The 21,670-nt window shown below is 26.3% G+C and overlaps 2 protein-coding genes, 1 long non-coding RNA gene and 1 pseudogene across 7 annotated transcripts; 2 read left to right on the top strand and 2 right to left on the bottom strand.

The window, feature by feature from the left end:
* Window positions 1–666: 666 nt before the first annotated feature.
* On the bottom strand, window positions 667–6,827 carry Naa60 (N-alpha-acetyltransferase 60). The gene is made up of 6 exons (XM_015516583.2): window positions 6,619–6,827; window positions 6,440–6,542; window positions 4,711–4,875; window positions 4,389–4,615; window positions 4,198–4,302; window positions 667–2,002 (listed from the first exon to the last, which is right to left on the bottom strand). The coding sequence occupies exons 1-6, from the start codon at window positions 6,633–6,635 to the stop codon at window positions 1,849–1,851; spliced, it is 771 nt and encodes a 256-aa protein (XP_015372069.1). The 5' UTR covers window positions 6,636–6,827; the 3' UTR covers window positions 667–1,848.
* A 3,044-nt stretch (window positions 6,828–9,871) lies between these two features.
* On the top strand, window positions 9,872–11,072 carry LOC149057594 (uncharacterized; annotated as a pseudogene).
* Window positions 11,073–12,690: 1,618 nt separating this feature from the next.
* LOC149057593 (uncharacterized) lies at window positions 12,691–14,916 on the bottom strand. 3 transcript variants are annotated; one of them, XR_016190929.1, is made up of 4 exons: window positions 14,678–14,916; window positions 14,420–14,588; window positions 13,712–13,933; window positions 12,691–13,416 (listed from the first exon to the last, which is right to left on the bottom strand). It is a non-coding gene; the product is annotated as an uncharacterized LOC149057593 (long non-coding RNA). The 3 variants fall into 3 exon arrangements; XR_016190928.1 differs by having other exon boundaries at window positions 14,464–14,588; window positions 14,678–14,904; XR_016190927.1 differs by having other exon boundaries at window positions 14,447–14,588; window positions 14,678–14,903.
* Window positions 14,917–17,541: 2,625 nt separating this feature from the next.
* LOC149057592 (uncharacterized) lies at window positions 17,542–20,151 on the top strand. 3 transcript variants are annotated; one of them, XM_089224660.1, is made up of 7 exons: window positions 17,542–17,837; window positions 18,456–18,684; window positions 18,748–18,963; window positions 19,029–19,124; window positions 19,199–19,351; window positions 19,447–19,600; window positions 19,698–20,151. In XM_089224660.1, exons 2-4 carry the CDS (start codon window positions 18,645–18,647, stop codon window positions 19,121–19,123), a joined length of 351 nt encoding a protein of 116 aa, XP_089080786.1. In that variant the 5' UTR covers window positions 17,542–17,837; window positions 18,456–18,644; the 3' UTR covers window position 19,124; window positions 19,199–19,351; window positions 19,447–19,600; window positions 19,698–20,151. The 3 variants fall into 3 exon arrangements, with proteins under 3 accessions (XP_089080786.1, XP_089080784.1, XP_089080785.1); XM_089224658.1 differs by having other exon boundaries at window positions 17,905–18,684; XM_089224659.1 differs by having other exon boundaries at window positions 17,542–18,043.
* Window positions 20,152–21,670: the final 1,519 nt, after the last annotated feature.

Below are 21,670 nucleotides of genomic sequence, written 5' to 3'. Positions count from 1 at the left end.
CAAGCTTTTGACATAATCTGGCATGAAGGGCTTATTTAAACTTTGTAAAATTCTTCCTTTTACACTATTCCTATTAATGTATTAATGGAATCATATCTTACTAATTGATATTTTCAAATTTGTCAAGATTACTCCACTTCAAATATAATTAACGCTTTAAAATAAAATTAATAACTGATATTTAGTAAGTTATAATCAAATTTCAATACCTATGTTGCAAATTAAACTAAGAGCTTATTGTAAAATTGTAATTGAGTAAAAAATACGAAGAACAAAAAAAATCCATAGCAGTTAGTTAACAGACTGAAAGTAACTGGCAAAATCAGTTAACAGGCCATTGAGTGCAGTAATTTGGTGTCTAGATGTAGATTAACTTTATTAATCGTCTTTTATCCTGAGTACAAGAATTGTTGACTTCACATTCTTATCAGTTTATTATAATAAATGGAAATTGTTACATAGTAGTATAGTGTTGTACTATATTAGAATAACCACGGGTGTAATCTGGGGTAAATTCTTGGGAGGGAAGGGGGAGGGGGTCATCTGTGGTAAAACTAAAAATCTAAAAGGTAAAAAGCACTATTACCCGCTCAGTTAAATATCTGAGGTCAATTTCATAATAATATAAGAACAAAGAAAAACAAATGAAAACAAATGAAAATGAAATAGTTGAGTTTCTTACAGATATATTTCATTTTAAAAGTTATTTATTACATAGTTTCTATAATTAATAAATTCCAAGAAGATATATAGTTTTAACAGTTAAATATATTACTAATAAGTTATAAACATAATTATGTTTAATACATTTTAATTTCATTCAAAAAAGTTCAAATGTTAAAAAGGAATTTTAATAAGTTAGATGAAAACAATATAAAAATAATTAACAAGAAAACAATAAAATAAGCATGTACAAAATAAATAGATCTTCATCCTTGTTCAAATGCTCTGATAAAAAAAGATTTATTTACTTTATATTTTAAACTATAAAATAAAATAATAACAAAAAATAATTTAAAAGAAAAAAACCAATACATGAATATATTAAAAATAATAACTAAAAATAAACATATAATAGTCAATAAAATTAAAGTTTATTAAACATGATAAATTTTTGAGAAAAAAAATTATAACAACAGAAAAAATATAATGGTCAGTAAACATAGAATTAATAAAAAGGTACATATGTGTTGTATCTTAGGCATCATTTTAATGAAGTGACTAGATATTTTTAAAAAGGAACACGTTCTTTTTTAAGAATTGTAAAAATAATTAATAAAAAAATCACTTAACAAGTTTGTAATAACTTAAACCAAAAAAGGAAGATAAATATTTATAATTTTAGATTGTTAAGATTATAAAATTAAGGGTGAATGTTTTATGAAATTCCTAAAATTGGTAGTTATACAATAGTTTTGACACAAATACTATGGTAGAAAAATTCATAGTAAAATCTTTAAATTTATAGGCACACTTTTTTTTTTTTTAATTAGAATTATTATTGCTGTATAAAAAATGATAAACTGCAATAGTTTGGAAGTAATCAGTAAGTATAATTAAGTATAAGCAAGTAAATTTATTAGCTCCAAAAATATTGTTCCATTCTTTGTCCGATAGTAATTTAATGACCTTAAAAAATATATTTGTATAAGATATTTACTTTGTTGAATATGAACAACTTAATCAACTTAGTGTATAATGTTCCTGTTACTACAACAGTATTAATAAATAATAAGAAGACAAAAGGTGAGGTTATAATAGAGTAACCTTAAAAATTTAATGTATACGCTTAATGTATCAACTGATTGGCAGATAGAATTTGAAATATTCATGTTATATTAATATATCTCAGCTACAGTCAATCATAATAGTACTGGTATTCTGTGAAGCAATTCGTCTAATTCTTGGCCAAAAGCGTCTAGCAGCTTTTCGAGCTTTGCTAATTGTCCATCTGACAACACCCAATTCACAAACTGTAGTATAAATATACTTCAAAATATCAGTATTCATATAAATTAAGGAAAATATTATAAAACACTAAATTATATTAAATAATACTCAGTGTTAACTAAAATGTAGGGATCTACTTATTACATATAGATGGAGAAAACACATTTCAAAATACTATTCAGAATTTATTTAAAACAAATTAATCATCTATTGATAGAGTGATTGGAGTGGCCAAGCAGAATAAAACGGCATTCTTTAGGCACATGACTGTTTAGAAAAAGAAAATTCACCAAACTATATGTAATAGAAAACCACTGCAGGCTAGTAAAATGCCAAACTACTTAACAGATTAAACTGTTGAGACGCCAAGAGCCTTGGTCTTTAAGACCACACTACACCCACATATGTTATCTCCATCTTACAAATGACATACATACCAAAAACTGTTTTGTGCAAGACAACTATACTCCCTCTGTATTATTATAGTAGAATTACCAAAATTGCAATATTTCTTATGTTTATTTTATTCAGTTTTATTTATAATATTATAATATTATAACTTATACATAATTTATTTTTTTTATTACAATGGTAGGTTAAATTAATATTTTCCAAAAAATGACTGTATAGGTACATTATAAAATAACTATAATAGCTATAATAAAATAACAATTTTATTGAAGATTTACCCCTGCGATTTATTGATAGTCGCTTTAAAATTAAAACTTGAGATAGTAAATAAGGTTAAATGAAATTGTTAAGACCAAATCGTTCCAAAAAAGTCAGATTTATACGCAAAATTAAAAGTTGTGCCTCTGCAATTCCTGTTAATCACAATTGTTCATATTATAATGTAGAACCTTAACTCGTATTGATCTACCATTTACTAATGCTTTAGAAGTATACAAATTTCAAATTAATATAACATGTAAATCACTTTCAAATTTAATTTATGTGATGACAGTCCATCACATTTCATGAATTCAAAAATTCATTATATAATCAAATGTATCACTTTACACAAAATTTGTATTCAAAAATATCTGTTACACATAATATGAAATAGCAAAAATGTTTAGAATTAAATGACACTATAAAAAAATGCAATTGTTTTTTTGATTATGATTCTAAATAAAAATACTAATTGCTAAACCAATAAATCCTGAAATAATTTACCAACATTTGTTCTATCATAAAACAGTCACATTATCATAAACATACTAAACACACCAACTTTTAGTTTCAAACAATTTTTTAGTATCAATATCAAAGCAAAAATTATGTATAATTGTGTTTGATGACGCTTTACTAGCAAACATAATTCACAATAATAAAAATTTATCAAAATCGGACAAGCCATCCCCTAGGTAAGATGTTAAAATATATTTTATGTGTTCATGTATCACATGCATAGGCGTGCTTATAGAGTGGGCCAGGTCCACCCTGGGAGCCATACTGTACTTGTTATACATATTGCAACTTGATAAATTGTTAACATGAAACTTTAATAATAAACTTACAAATTACAATTTTCAATGATAGTAATTAACTACAAGCATTGAAAAATTGGTATTCATGTCGCATGTGGTCTACCGAACACTTGTTGTCTACCACGTATGTTTCTACATGTCATATGCAGTCTACTGTCACGTATATATATATATTTTTTTGATTTAAAACTTTGAATTATTAAAGAAATGCATGGCACATATCCATCATTGCTGCCCTCATATTTGGCGGAACAATGGTGGCGTCTAAAAAACAAGAATGACAACACATTTGATTGTTTTTTAAGAGATTTGAAATAATATTGTACCTAATTTAAATTGATTAATGCATATCTCTATATAATTTTACATTTTTTGTCAGTTAATTTTTAATACAAATACTAATTAAATTTATCTACATATTTTTATATATTTTTTTGTTTTATTAAATATTATAATGAAATTCTACATTAATAAAGATATTGTAATCCTACATTAATGTATTCATATTTTAAACTATGTGGTAGACCGCATGCGTAGTAGACGACAAGCTGAACGTGTAGAAACGGATGGTAGACCGTATACGACATGAATACCGAAAAATTTGGAAACAGAATTTATGAAATATCCTAAGCTCTTAAAGTGTCTTAATCATAATTGGTTTGGCCCACCCTACCAAAAAGATCACTGCACGCCAATGATTGTATTATGTTCACTAAAAGTATAAATATTCACTATTAATTTTTGTTTAAAAGGATATAAGATCATCCATTGTTGGTGTCCTCCATTTATATACAGCACATATGCAAATCCATCTTTGTTAATTCCGTTAATCATATAATAATAAGGATGGAATGAATGTAACCTATATTATACAAAGTATATTCAATAAACATATGGGTAAAATTATACTAATACATTTGTTTTATAATTTAATTAATACAATTTTACCTGAAACTCTTTCTTTCATAAAAAGCAATTGCAGATGAGTTGCTAGAAAGTACATGTAAAAAAATTGCCTTACAGTTTTGAGATTCTGCAGAAGTCAAATGCGATATAAGATTATCTAACAACAATGACGCTATGCCGTTTCGTCTATATGCTTTACTAACACCTAAACTCAAGATATATCCAACTTGAGTAAATTTTCCTGCAGATGGTGAAACTATTTCCCTTTCCTATAGTACATATACACATATAAATCAATTAGTTATTGATGCATAAAATAAATTTAACAATAATTGATGAAAAAAATATTAAATCATAATTCTACCTTAGGAGTTAATTTTATATATAATTTGATTTCAGCTACTATAATGCCAATAATAGCAGATTTATGTATAGCAGCTAAAGTATAAAACTTTGGATTTGATGTAATGTCTTCATACCATGATCTAGGGTATTCCACAGGAAAACAATCAACACACAAAGCGTTCACCTGCAATAATATTAGTAATATAATAGATATTTAATCTTCATAAGAAGCATTCTTCGTAATATGAAAACTGACATAGTAATAGTACTAATAGACGAAGAAATTTATACAAGTAATTTAAAAAAATTTACTTTTGTACTTCATATATTATATATTTTATTACTATATTATTAATGCTCACATTATCTTAATAAATGTCCATACAAAATTATTATAACAAAAAACATGACTGAAAACACAAATGAAAAATAAATGTTAGGATTTTAAAGAATACATTAAAAACATTAATACATATAAGTTTAGTTAGTTAATTTGCATTGCAAATGAAAAAACTGAACATATATATTATGAATAGGGCCCGGAAGTTTATGCACTAAAAACTACCGAAATATGTATGCATTTATGCACTTAAAAATCTTGATATATGCGTTTAAATATGCTTATTTTAAATATTTTTTTTAAATTTATAAATATGAGGAAGAAAACATTTTTATTTCAATTACAAAATTTAAAATTTACAAAAAAAACATTGTTTCATTAATTAATTTACAAAAATAAACATTATTTCATTAATTTATATACATTTTTAAACATTAAAATTTACAATCAAAGATTTTGATAAATTCTTAAATACTAACGACCACCTGTTATCTGCCAACATATTTTTGTACACCGAAAAGCTCTGCTCCACGTCAACCGAAGAAATTGGTGCGTATTTAAAATATATTATATCATCACATGAAAAATCTTTAGGTAAATTATCTAATGTAATTTCTTCTCCCAGCATAATTTTGGATAGTGTTTTAATAAAGCCCAGATTCTTTTCAATAACTTATTCAAATTTTTTATAAATTTTTATACTGTATCTTTATAAATTATAAAATATGCTCTAAAAAATTGTAAAATTAAGAAATATGCTCTAAAATTTAAAAACCAATAAATATGCACTATAAACTTTTGATATGTTTTTCGTAGTGTCTTGATATGCATTTCTAGCTTACTTAGCAATAAATCTAATGGTTCAAAAAAAAACATACAAATGTATGAACTTCCAGGCCCTAATCATGAATAACATGAATATTATTACATCAGGAATAAACCAAAATATACATTTTGTGAAATTTTTTATTTCACAAAAGAAAATTAATTAATTTAGAGTTTTTAATGCAAGTATTTTGATTAAATTTAGTGTTCTACAACACCCCCAAACAATATATATATATATATATATATATATATATACATATGATTCAGGATGCCTTCACATAAAGTTATTAATTATTTTAATATTAATAAAAAAACATTATGTAAATATATTATATATTTATATAGACAATTAATTGTAGAATATGTTTATTCAAATCAAAAATATTGTTAAAGATGTATTTCAGCATTTCATAATTCAATTGACATTAACACAGGCACAAATTGATCAAATATTAATTTTTTTTTCATTACTCGGTTTTAAGTTTAATTCATTGATTATAAAAGCCATTCATAATGTATTATGTATACGAATCACCATTTAATATATCAACATAATATGTAGGTAAATAGTTTTAATTACTTCATTGATGTCTTGTGGACACAAAAATCTCAGCTGTAAATTTGAAAGGTCGTACAAACCTATAGGTTTGATTTGTTGCAACGCTGAAGTTCTCTCCAGATACCTATGACAAAAATAAAATATTTATTCAATAAATATTACTTTTTCTGATAGAGTTTTAAAAAAAAGTGTAAACTCACCAATTAAAAGTGTCCATTCAGAAGACAGGATCCATTCCGTGGAATGAACAAATTATAATAAAATACTACCTTACTCAATTTTCAACATACAATATTGTAACTAACAATACTAACATAATTTATTATATATTTACAAGAAACAGTGAATAATTTTCATAAAAACAAAAATATTACGTTTGCAAGTCAATTATTATTGTTTACTATTTTGATATCAATTTATTATCTATGGTTATCACAAGATTTCAGATTTAGCATTGGTACTCAAAATGTCTTTTTATGTATTCTGTATTTCTGTCAGAACTATTTTAGTATGGTTGACGGTTCAATTACTGTATCCGGGTTTTATACATTTATCCAACATACATTTTATAAGCATTCATCTCAGTACAAATAATACGATGATAGATAATATTATGTTATTTAGTTATAAATCTAATTAAAAAATTTATAATAATATTTGACTAGTTTTCTACATTTTGAAACAAGGCACACAGAGAATGATACAATATAATTTATAGTATTTTGGGCTATGGAAGCTTATACTATATCTATGGTATGTTAATATTTAACATGTTATAGTTTTACCTATTCTGTGCAGTGGTGCATTAAAGTGTGAGGAGGAGGTGAAAGGGGCAAATTCCCCAAATGTTTTGGGGTGGCAAAAGATTCTATTTTTCACAATTTTTAATAATATATATATTTTTTTTTTTATGTAATGGGGGAGAGTGGATAAATGATTTTGTCCTGGGGCGCGTACACATTAAATACGCCACTGATTATTCTGTGCCCCGTGGGATATATTATATACAGCCATCATCCATCAGCCATCAGGTATAGACAGACGGTTTAGTTACGTCGTAAACACTATACTGTTACAGAATATAATTAAATTGACCTATAAGGCTATAACACATTAATACAGTAGGTAATAGGTAACAAAGATCAAGGATAAAATAGCAACTGTAAAAAATCCAAGTGGGTACCGATCTGCTGCTGTACAGTATGTCGGTATCTGATGTTTAGATACAATACCTATAGGTCGCGTTCTAACTGATGGGTTAGAATGTTAGATTTTAATTCAATGATATATAATCAAGACGGTCTGTCACCCTTTAATATTAATTATTAGTAATTTATTACCAAGTATAATATTTATGATATTTTTGTTGTAAAAATTATTTATTATAATGTTAGACATCATAAGTACAAAGTACCTACCTATAAAGTAGGTCGGTGTCTAATACATTATTCAATTAGGTTGAATTAATTTTTTGGCATAAAAATTGCATTTGAAAGTGTCGACATTGACGTCGTTGTCAGGCACGGATTCAGTAGGGAGCCGGGAGGGGTGCCCCTCCCCCGTAAGCTGTGCTTTGTTTAGGAAAAATGCCCAGTAAAAAGAATCAAAACTAATTTTTACACGTTGAGTGCTACGGTTTACAGCCTTACGGGTAGTCGACAATATTGTTGATGATTTAATTGTTGATGATGTTTGTCAAAATTTAAGCAGTTTTAAGCTTTAAATGCTTATTTAAAAAAATCGTACCTATACACATTATGACGATTTAACTGATATTATTAAAAGTTAGAACTAGTCTTATATTTAAATGATTTATGAATTTCTAACTCAAAATAATTGACAAATTTTCGAGATTTTGATGAATTATTTAGGTGTTTAATTCATGTTGATTTTATATAATTTAAACTAAATAAACTACTTACTTCTTAAAACAGTTATTACTTATCGCTGTTGTTTTATTTTATTTCATTTATGGCGAATTATTATTGTGTGTAATCTTACAAATTAGTAATAACTATGGCCATGGCCATCATTCATGGCAGTTGACATGCTTACCATGAAACGTGCATGCTTATGTCTGCATATTGTTATTACTGTTACCTATTAATTATACCCGACGACCATGTTGCCGTTTTAAGATAGGTCATAGGTAGGTGGTATACCTACCGATATCTATAATTGTACAAAAATCTAATTTGTATTATTGTCTATTGATTACTTATTAGTTCATGGTTAAACTATATACCTAGTTGATAAATAAATCAGACGATTCAGATGACCTACCTACATAATAATATTGTCTTGACGATCTCGTTGTTGCAACCACCCAGCGTTACCTGCGCCAAAGATGTTTTTTTTTTTATAAATATATTTGTAAAAATGTATAAATGCAATATGCAAATACAATATTTCTACGAATTACGTAGTAGTATAATATATAACCATGGCCCGAGGGCAATGGCAATCATAATTAAGGTAAAACGTAAAAATACAAACATTATTTTTTCGCGAGCTGAAAAACAATTCATGTGTGTGTGTGATGACTCGTGTGAAACTGTGAACTATACTCTATAAGGATGGAAAAATAAGTTATTAACAACTTTTAAGTCTCAATGAATCTATACATATTATTATTCTATATTGATATAACTTTTATAGAAAACAGACACATTATTTTTCATTATATTTATTTAAATTCAAAATTATAAATAGATTTATTATCTGTGACCAATGACAACCCGAAAATCTCTAAGAAAAATTGAAATTTGAATACAAAATTGGTTGAATAATTTTTTCAAACAAAGGGTGAAAACCCTTTCTTAGTGTATCCGCCTTTACCAACTATATGATGTGAACGTACCAAAAAAATCATGAAGTTTCAAGCTAGGAACATGCTCTGCTGTACCTATAGTAATTATATAGTAGGCACTAGGCGCGTCTAATGTTTGTGTGGAAATTTTTCTAATACGAAAATTTTTTGTGCATACATTGTTTACATGTTCAATATATTCATTCAAAAAAGGTTTAAAAATAACATTAAAATATTTTTTTACCTTACATTATTAATTCAAAATAGGTTTACATCATAGCTTAACATGACATCAGACATATATATTTTTGTACCCATTAGATAATCCATATTATAATGTTCGATAACGACAAGTTATCGATATTATTTTAAAACGTGTTTCCAATTATTGTGTTGTGTGTGATTATAAGTGTGTGTGTGAGTGTTAAAGATTTTACAGATTACAAAATATGTATTTTTTTTACGAACAATATATTACGTATATTGTCGTATTCGAATAATTGTCACGCGATAAATTGTCGCGCGAACTATTTTCGGCGAAAAATTGACTTGATACCGTTCAGAAAAGATATTTTAAATATTTGGTAATAAAATTTCAATTGGATTTTTGGGTAGGTATTAATGCCATAAAATGTACATATAAAATGAAAGAAAGTGTAAAACAAATTAAAACGAATCCAGCGGAAATATATGCCGAAAATGTGAAGACTTTAGACCCACAATCACAAGCTAGAGTTCCACCTGAACCTATAATGAAACGAACAATACGTAATCAAAGAAAAACGAAACATCCTGCAGCTATAGTGGAACTAATATAGAGGGAGAGTTGTACAACTGGAAATCCGGATAGTAAAAGATTACTTTTGTTGACGATGGTGACGATGAAGCACGAAGATAGGTTAGTTATTTTTGCAACCGACGATAAGGACTTGAAAATTTATCCAAGTCTGATGAAAGGTATATGTAGGTACAGTAATTTTGCTTTGCCACCTAAAGGTTTTATGCAGCTTTATGTAATATAGTAATAATTTTTGTTACTGCCGTTTATTACTTACTCACTAAAAAACCCAGTGTTCTTACGAGAGAATATTAAACTGTTTACTGGAAAAATATGCAAAGAAGAATATTTTTCTTGACCCTACGTACGTAAATGTTGATTTCGAAAAAGCAGTTATAAATACAATAAAAACGATTATAGGTGAACACGTAGAGGTTACATTCAAAAAATGGGATTTACAAATGATTATAAAACGGATGAAGAATTGTCTGCATTTTGCCGACAATTGTATGCATTAGCATTTTTACCATTATGTGATGTAGCTGAAGGAATGATATACTTAAAAACTATAATGCCAGAAAAAGGTTCAGCTATATTAGAATATTTCGACAATACTTATGTACATATAGAAGAATTAATTCGATACAAGATAATAGCATACGTTTGATGAATTGTCCACCCTTATTTCTACCTCACGTATCTATGGAATGTCCATAATATCACAATGAACGATGGTGATCGGACCACTAATGAAACTGAGCCACTAAGGGATGGAATCATAGATTTTCAAAGTTAGTGAGCCATTGCCATCCATCTATATGGGTATTGATAACGAAAATGTCGAAAATCCGACTGGAGCAGGTAGCGAATTACGAAACAAAATTAGCTCAATATGCGTTGGGAGCATTTGAGCATTACCAAAAAAAAATCAAAGATGCAGTTATAAAGTAAATTTAGAAATATCTGTGATGAATATTCAAGTGGGGAAAGAGATATCCCAAAATTTTTAAAGGCTATAGCATATACTATCCGATTTTTGTGATTTTTGAAACTATTGTTAATTTTTTTTTTTTATATAACAGCTATTATAATTTTTTTTATATTTCACCAAATTGCCCATAGTAATATTGTGTCATTATTTTATCAACAAACTAAAAACCATTATTGTGATAGTGATCAAGAGAATACTTCCGAAGCTCTCGTCTTTTGAGTTCTATCATGGACTAGTAAAATATATTAGTTCGTGGTTTTTATTGGATTAAATGTTATTGCCTATTTATAATTTAGATCATATTATATACTTACTATATATACTATGTTACAATGTATAGTATTTGCATAATATGATCCTATAAAAAAAAAATGCACAATTAACAGTAGTATAATAAATTATTATTAATAATATTATCATAGCATAATCAACGACCAATGAAAAGTGGCAGATGATCCCCCCGCCGAGTTTCTTGCGATCATAGAACAGTTGCGATTGAGTATCACGTTTGTTCTTTGGTATCACAGAGTTGTGACATATTGTAACCAGACAGTAAATAAAAACGGTTTATATCACTAGAAAAAAAAACGGTTTATATCAGTATCATGGAAGAAATGTGTCATATCTGTTCAGCTTGGAATAAATAACAAATTATAGTATTGCTGGCCGCCAAATAGAATAATATTTAAATTTTTATTTTGTTTAATATTATATTATTCATAAATTGGTTAATTATAAATCGACAATGATTTATTAATGTCCACATAGTAGTTTCATATGAGTTTAATATAATGGCATCAAATAGTTTTATTTATAACTTCTTAATCATACATTACAATGGTATTTAGATTATGTTTATTAACATAGCAAGAAAAAAAGTAATAGAATTAAACTTTATATTTATGTATTTTGTATTGGATTTATATGTTAAATGGCTTTAAACAGGTAAGCATAATATAAGATTGTTAATTTATTATTCATTATTAATCTCTTATGCTCTATATGTGTGCGCACGGTTGGTGCAGGGTATGCAAATACACCACCTGCTGAAACTTGAAAACTATTTTTTTATTCAAGTATGTTACTCTTAGTATATCTTTTGTAATAAATCAATCAAAAATTATATCTAAAATTTGTTTTCTTAATAGTTATCAATTATCATAGGCAATAGGCATGAACATATTATAATAAAAGGTATCTATAGGCTTGCTAGGTACATCTGCATTTATAGACCATGCCAAGCATTTCTACTATTATGGATAGGAAAACATTTTGGATGCTGGCAAAAATAGTAGCGAATATAGTGATTAATTGTAAAATAGGAATGGACCACCTGCAAGCTATGTCTGTGCACGCCTATGTACAGGTTAAATTATCAAACTTAAATAAAGGACCATACAAAAATACATTTCTTGAATAAATAATGTAAATAAATCATTATACATACCTATAAAGATACTGTAATATGTACCTAAGTACCTATAATATATCTTTCTGTGTTATAAATATATTTAGAAATAATTTTTAAACACAAGTGATTTTTTTATTTTATTAAAGTACTATGTATTACAATAACATATTAAGATGTTCATTGTGTGAATTGTAATACTGTATAAGTCTCTTGCATACAACTAAAAAAATTTACATTTCTAACATCATAACATTCATAATTAATTCCATTAAACTATTATATAAACATATAAATATAATGTAGACACCTTTATACAAATATAATAATTTATGGTATGTTTAATAATGTAAAACAAATAAGCTGGTAACCAAATCTCTATTGACATGCAAAGTTCTCAAGAACATTTTTAATTTGAATATTCAAGGTAGTACCTATCGGTAGATAAGTTATTAGTTGTATTAATTATAAATTAAATATAAAATCTCATTAGTTATATTTAAGACAAATTATTAGACAGCAAATAGAAATGTTTGCACATTATACTAAAGAGTCGGATTTATGTAGTTAGACATTTAAAATATCATGAATATTTGAAATATTTTATAATACTTTCAATACTTAAGACCTAAGTTTCTGGTGAGCTTAATTCTAAATAAAAATAAATTATTTTTTATTTTTTATAAATTTAAACCAATATATTTTATAACTGTTACTAATTTATTACAATATTAAACAAATGCACAACTTAATTTAATTTTAATTTATAACATGTTACTAAACAAATTTGATTCATACAATCTTAACAATAATTTAATGTCTATACTTCATTCCTCACAATCATAATTAATTTCAAAAATGATCAAATGGTTATCCAGTAATATCACTCAGTATGTCATCCATCTGAAATTGACAAAGATGAAATATACAAATGAACTGAAGAAAACTTAATTGAGTGTCCATGTTATACATTGATATCTTGGTCTATCTGGAACTTGGAACCCCTCTTTTGCTATATACAACAAAGAAACAAATGTATTTAATTGTAATTCTTGTAAATATATTTTAAGTGTAACCATATAGATCATATTGTGTAACTCAACTACCACAAATTATGTGTTATTGATTTATTTTGATAACATCTTGGAGGACAAACAGTATATTGCCAATATGACATACTGACATATATAACTATAGTTAATATATGTGTAGTTGTATGCATAATATATTAGGTACAGTGTGAACTTGTATTATTTTTCTATTTCATAGGCTATTTTGGTCATAAGTAATTATATTACTATACTTACCATATTCCAAATAAGTTTGGAAAAACTGTGCAGCCTCTGATGATAGGACTGCTGTGATTGGCTAGTAGTTAACAACCGCTAACGAGAGTGCAAACTCCAAATGTTCTATTGTCGGAATATTGAATTTTTAATACTTGTTAAGTGTTTCTTTACAATTTAATTAATATGTTCAAGCTGTCTGTACTATTAAAACTGGATACTGGTTCAACAAAATTTTAACACCTACAAATTAAAAGTTTGTTTATTAAAATATTTCAATGCACCATATATTTTCTCTCAGACCTAAGGTAAACATAACAACCAAATCTGCACAGCAGATCCAATTTTGTAATGTTAGCTTTAATATTAGAATTAACATAGAATCAAAATTGAAAGAAATATGTTTTACAAGTAAATATTTATTTATATTTTATTTTTAAATGAAGTTATGGGTATTTAAAATTTGTAACATATATTTTACATTGTTATTTATTTATATATTTATCATGACTAAACGGGCTGAGCACTTTGGACACAAATATCAATCCACGCACACATTTAGATATACCATAATAAAACTGTATCACATAATATCAGACAATATAATAATATGACCATACAAATAACTCATTTATAAATTAAAATATCAATAAAATTCTCTAAGGTTCCCACAATAACATTTTTAGCTTTTAATTTTAGAATTCACTTTAATATTAATGTTTTTATAACTTGAATTAGAATCCTTAAAATGTATACTTTGTCTGTATAATTGCCTTTAAGAAAATCATCATCTGAAAAATTGTCAATTCATTGGCTGGACTTCCTAATTCCTAGTAGGTGGTACATCATGTATTTCAGTTTTGAGAATTGAGAACCATGATATAATACATTGTGTGAACTAAAAACAGTTACAGACAACATGCAGTTAACTATTAAGTGACGTTTAACAAACATTTAAAATTTTAGAGACCTCAGATATTTACTTACTTATGTGTACCGTGAGTCTCACTACCGTGAACTGCTCAAGTCTAACGTCTATACTCTATAAAGACTACTAAGACTATAGTCTATAGTCTATAGTCATTGTTCATTAATCAACATAAACAATAATATTAATGACCTAGTCAGTCTTTGATAAGAATGTGTACATCGGATTGCCTGTATAAGTTCTAAACATATAAGAAAATAATATATTGGCAGTGGTTGGATATTTAGATGTATAGCATGGTAAAAAGACATTTCGCACACACCGTTTCATCCCCGTCAAAAAAACGAGTCCACGGCATAGACATATTAAGAATATATTATTTCTTAATATGTCTATGGTCCACGGACATTTCGTCCCCGTCTATTATTAGAATACTGAATAGGACATTTGACCCACATGAATAATTATGTATACTAGTATACTTATTTCACGGATAGTATCATATACTAATAAATAATAATATACCTTAGTATATTATTCGAGTATTTATTTAGCTACCCATGAAACGTTTAGTCCCAGGTATTTTTAATCACCAAATACAAATCGCTTTTTTTAAACTTAAAATTTCAATTATTTTTAAAACGTTCAATTTCAATATAATTTATATTAATAGGTGGTGATGACCACATTAGAAGTAGGTATAGACGACCAAAAACACATTTAATTGACTTTGACTTTATTTGAAAATTGACTATGACAATGTTATCCAAATACAATATTCACCAACCAACAAATGTTTGATAACTGTACATTTGTAAATGTACCTGTTATATTTTTATATAGGCACTTATTTTTTTTAGTTTATTAATGTAGAACGTAAAAAGTTTTCTAAAAATGTTATAATATAATGTGGCATCCCCACATATTAATATCAATTATATTGAAATTGTGCGTTTTAAAAATAATTGAAATTTAAGTTAAAAGTAATAAGCAATATACAATTTGGTGTAGTACCAAAGTTGAAATACCTAAATTTGATTGGACTAAATATACTGTGTGTTATTTTTACCGATCAATCCTGAAGGTACCTAATCATTGGACTTTATTTATTATGGACTTCATTTTGGGCTGTGTGTTTTACTTGGATCCTATGCGTCCAGAATCAGGTTACTTATACTTACCTCAATTAAAAATAGGCGGGTAAGTCGTGGATTTCGCTCTGCTGTACAGTAGGTTACAAGTGGGTTACTGTAATGGATCGAATTAAATTTGAATCCAATGATATTATATCATTGTATACGAAAAACGATTCTGAGCGAAGACGGTTTATCTGTCTAGGATATATTATAGATTATTAAAAATTTTCAAATCTTAGATTTCAAAAGAAAATTTTTTATGAATTTCTAGTTTAAAATAATTTGCGAATTTTCGTGATTTTCGTGATTTTTACATATGTTGTCAAAATTCAAACTTTGAATGCTTGTAAAAAAAAATTGTGCCAATATATTTCTTTTATTTTTCAACTGCTATTGTAAAAATATATTATGAGCCTTGTATTAAATTCTCAAATCTTAGAATTAAAAAGAAAAACTTTTATGAATTTCTAGTTTAAAATAATTTGCGAATTTTCGTGATTTTCGTGATTTTTACATATGTTGTCAAAATTCAAACTTTGAATGCTTGTAAAAAAAAATTGTGCCAATATATTTCTTTTATTTTTCAACTGCTATTTTAAAAATTTATTATGAGCCTTGTATTAAATTCTCAAAACTTAGAATTAAAACGAAAAACTTTTATGAATTTCGTTCTAAGATAATTTGAACATTGCCGTAATTTTAACGTATTAAGTCAATATTTGAACTTCAAATACTAATAAAAAAAAATTGTGCCTATGTATTCTTATAATTTTTTAATCACTATAATAATAACTTAGGAGGAACTTTGTATTAAATTTTCAAGTATTTTGATAGGGCCAAAAATTTTTATCGACACTTAAAAAAAAAATTTTCAGACAAATTGAAAATTTCAGTCGTCTATAAATATCTCAAAAAAAGTCAAAATATTTTGAAAATTAAATTATGTAAAGAAAATGCCAATCTAAATAACTGATAAAATTTTCACGTACCTACGACTTATACTTTTTGAATAATAACAAATGTTTAAAATCATTTGAGGATAAATCGTTATCGTTACGTAATATTTGGTGAAAATTTCAAGTATTTACAGTGATTAGTTTTTGAATAACAACCATATAAAAATATCGATTTTTTTTAAACTGTTGGAAAATGTTTACTTTTGACCTCTATAATGCACCATGGTTCTTCAATTTTACATCGGAAACCACCCCCCCAAAGTTTGAAATCGAAGCATTATTTCGACTAGTTATGCTGTACACAGACACAAAAAAACACATACATCATTGTAAAATCAATACATTCATCACTTCGTTCAGAATCTAAAAAACTAATAATGATCGAAAATTTCAAATGCCTATGAATAGTTCAACTTAAGTCTAAGTTTTTTGAAAATTTCACGGTGGATAGAATATACTTATATAAACATTCGGTGAAAATTTCATGTATCTATGGTCATTTGTTTTAAAGTTACATCAAAAACCAAAATCGATTTTGTCGAAAAATGAGTGTGCATAAAATTTCCGGTTTTCCCCTTAATTTTTAGTTTGTTTTTCTCGATTATTTAGAAAAGTATTAAGAATTTTTGACTTCAATTTTCCCCCAAAGTACCAACTAGATTCACTTTCTGATCGAACGAGGTACTGAAGTCGAAGCACTTTTACTGTCCCAAAATGTGATGACAGACACACACAAAAAAAAAAAACACACATCATTGTAAAATCACAGAATGTATGAAATATTTTATATTAATATTTTATATTTCATATATTCTGTGGTAAAATCAATACATTCATAGCTCCGCTCAGAATCTAAAAATGTTGTTTTCAATGTGTGATAATGCAAAACCGAAATATTTGCTACATAAAATTATTCTTAAGAAAATAGAGTATCCTTTACAGAATGATAGTAACAAGTAACAACTGCGGAGTGTTTGTGTTGTTTTATTGTAGTATCTATGTATAGTCCAATGTTTACGCAGAGCTTTTCAAAGGATGTTAATGTGAGAAATACATTGCGGTATCGATGTTTGATACCTATACTCTGAAAACATCAGTGAAAGATGCATTATGTGTGCAGAAAATAGGTAAGTAAATTTTACTTGGATGAATAATGTAATAAATGTCAGCGAAAAGTTCATAATGTATGTGTAGGGAGTGTACGTTACAAATTGATGACTAAAGAATTGAAAAATGAAAACTTCACTTGTGTCTTATGCAATAAATATATTAATTAATTATCTATTTTTAATAGATAATAAAAACTAATAAGAAATACACATAAACATACATTGTAAGTAGTTATGAATGGTTGTATAAATTATTAATTATAAATTATTGTTTAGTAAAATGGGATCTATTTTTTAACATACAATTATGTAAGTAACTAAGTCATATCTTTAAGAGTGGGCATTAACAACTAGTTAAATTTATAAACTATTAACTTTTGCTTATAACAATCTTATGTTTACCTAACTTATCTTGAACATGCCTACCTTTGCATATCTCAGCGTTAACTCCACCATTGACGGTCCTCAGTCCAGGAAGGGCGCTTTTAAGATATATTTTTTTTGTAATTTTCAAGTATTTAAAATCAATGATGCTTTTTTGGGTTTAATATATTTGATATTCATGTATTGTTCTTTTAAATTGGTTTTTAATTGTAAAATTATCTATGGTTATTGCGTTTTTTTTTCATTTTATAGGTTATAACTGCTGAAGTAATAGCCAATGTTTATAGTACACAGGACCAGGACATGTGATATGAATTGGGAAGTGGAAACAAATATCTAATTCAGACATTTAGAGTAGTAATGGCAATTGGATTCATTAATATTCAGACATTGAAAGAAGCTTTATGATTTAAGGATTCAGAGTTTCCTTTATTTGATAATATGCCAAATTCTCCATCTGGTGCAAAATCCTTATACATGAGTAAATATCTTATACATAATAATTTATGTATACCTAATTAATTATTGTTATTGGTATTTTTAGCTATTTATGGTGTCATTGTTATAAAGATATTCATGAGAGCAAGAGCATGCAAATTGAAAAGCGAGAAAATATCAATAATCTATCTATGCAATATTCACCTTCAGGAAACCATGGAAGTGGCACAGGAAGGATTTACTAGCCACTATTTAAGGGATTCAGAGTTGCCTAGTTTTGATGTTCCAAAAGCTCACACTTCAAAATCAATACCATCTGCAGGTATATTTTAATTCCATATTTAATAATTATCAATTCAAATTTTTTTTAAGTCATTTTTTTTATAGATGATCAGTTTTCACCTCCATTATTTGCCTCACTATCAAATTTCCCATCATATCAAATTCTGTCAAATAACCGCGATGAATCAAAAAATGTATGAGGTAATTAACAAAAATATTTATTAATTATTTTTAAGTATTGCTTTATAAATAATAAATTTATTCATAAAATATAGATCGGTAATAAAACAAACCTAACCAGATCAGAAAATGATGCTACGGTATCTCACAATTTCAACCGAGAACAATTTACTAATACTGCTGTCACTTTAAATGACATTCAACATTTAGATGAATCTTTAAAATAAGCTTCATCAAGATATTTAATTGTATGCAATGTTTAAATAATTTTTTATATGAGTTTAACATTTGATGTACTAACAATATAATTATAATTGTTGATTTTTTTTATTTGATTGAACAGCTCAAGCAATGAGGTTGTTTCACAATTGAAGATACTACTGCTTAAATGCTTAGATTATTGTTTACTGTCCAATGTGGCTCATTATATAATTATGAGGGGAAAAATTCAAACAAATTTGCTTTTATGGATCAAACAATTCATGACATTATTATTGGTAACTATTATTATCATAATAATAATTACATATAAAAATATTTAAATAACAAATTGTTTTGCTGTAAAATTAGATATTAATATATATTTTTTTTTAGATACAGCCTTGTTTAAGCATCAAAATGGACAATGATACAGAACAAAAAGTAGTAAGAAAAATAAAAAGTTTGGTGGAGATTAGCCAACAAGAATTAATAATAAAATAGGGGGAAATATGAAACAAAAACATAATTGTATATTCTTAGCCATTAAAATAGGTACTTAGTTAAATGTAAAAAGACAGAATGTATGTATGTATGTATGTATATGTATGTATACAGTATACAGTATGTGTAGGTATGTATGCTATTATGCTAATATAACTGAAAAATACTAATTTTCTAATGTTAATTTTGATAACCTTATGTTAATTTTGTATTTGTGATTTTTTATTGCATATATAAGTGTTTTTTAAATGCATACTATGTTATTTTTTAGTTAAATTTTATAATAAAATAGTATTTTTAGTCTTATTTATAGTCGTGAATTATCTAATCGCATTAAATTGTTATGTATTTATTATCGTATTAACACAAATTTTATTTCTTAAAAAATTGTATATAATATTGATTTTTAGGATAAAAACTGTAATTCAATAGCAATCAAGTATAGTATACAGTATACATTGTATACTTTATAAGTAATGTTGAAAATAATTAAGATAAAATAAATTTTATTTTTGCATATTTACTATTTTATAAGATATATTATTTCCACATAATAAGAGCATAAATGTATATTTCTAAGGGTCCGGAGTTCCACCAGTTACGGGCTTGATTGCATAGATGACTATTAAATACAAATTAATTTGTGGTACACATTAATTTGGTCTAATACTGAAGTGTTTATTGTGAACATAAACAATAACATTATTATAACAAATAACAATATATAATAACATTATTAAATTATTTGTTGGTTGTCATCCAATTCATAGAGAATAAGCTGATAAAAAGAATCCATATGAAACCTTTTACATTTTAATTTCTTTTAAGTTAAATAAACATAACTATTCTACTGATGTAACCGCCTTCTACCTACTTTCATGTAACTGTTTACTTATATTTGATATTTATTATGACAGTTAAATCATTTTAAAGAACAAGGCATTATATATAATACTAGTAATACTACATGATATTATTGTATAATCATTACCTCAATTTTTAGTTTTGTATTCTGTTTAACAATATATTTTATATAGCATGGTATAATGTACATTATTAATATACTGATTGCCCTTTAAGGCATTAACGTAATTAATAAAAAATAACTTTAAGAAAGCCTAATAGTTAAGGTAAAAGTATACAATAGAATCTATTGAATAGATAAATTAAGTCTTAAACTACTCAAGATCAGGTAAAGATTACAGAGCTATTAATTAAATGCAAGAAAATCGTGGGTAATCTAAATATCACAGTCATTTATCACTTGATATGTTATAAATAAAACTAATTGCTAAATGGTTAAGTATCCAATATCATTGAAATTAAGAACCTATATGTATATTTTATTCAGTTGTGTATTTGTAGTTGTGTGTGTATCAAGGGGAGTAATCAAGAGGCTGCCTCTGAGTTTTTTATGACTTGGTGTAACCACTGTACCCTGGTAGGTAATAGCCCATAACTCATAGGATATAATTTAGTATTAACTTAAACAGTTAATAACAAATATTACAGTTATTGGAGCTGCAAGGTGTGAGAAACATTAAATCACAAAACAATTAATTAGATTAAACTATCCTCTGAAAACTTTATCATGCAACTATAGAATAATATAATATAAATTCTAGGATGCAAATATGCAATATCTTACTAGTTTTAATTATTTATATTAACTAAGCGTACTTAAAAATTATCTATTTGAATAAATTAACGAATCAACGAATATTGTTTGAGTTATAAAAATATAATAAATATTTGAACTTGGCGGCCAGAGATATTATAATTTGTTGTTTATTCCAAGCCGAATAGATATGACACATTTCTTCCATGATACTGATATAAACCGTTTTTTTTTCTAGTGATATAAA

This window comes from Diuraphis noxia, unplaced genomic scaffold, assembly GCF_037042655.1.
Source record: "Diuraphis noxia isolate RWA-SAM2 unplaced genomic scaffold, SU_Dnox_SAM2 contig0003, whole genome shotgun sequence".
NCBI lineage: Eukaryota > Metazoa > Arthropoda > Insecta > Hemiptera > Aphididae > Diuraphis > Diuraphis noxia.
This window is presented reverse-complemented; position numbering and strand designations above follow the sequence as displayed.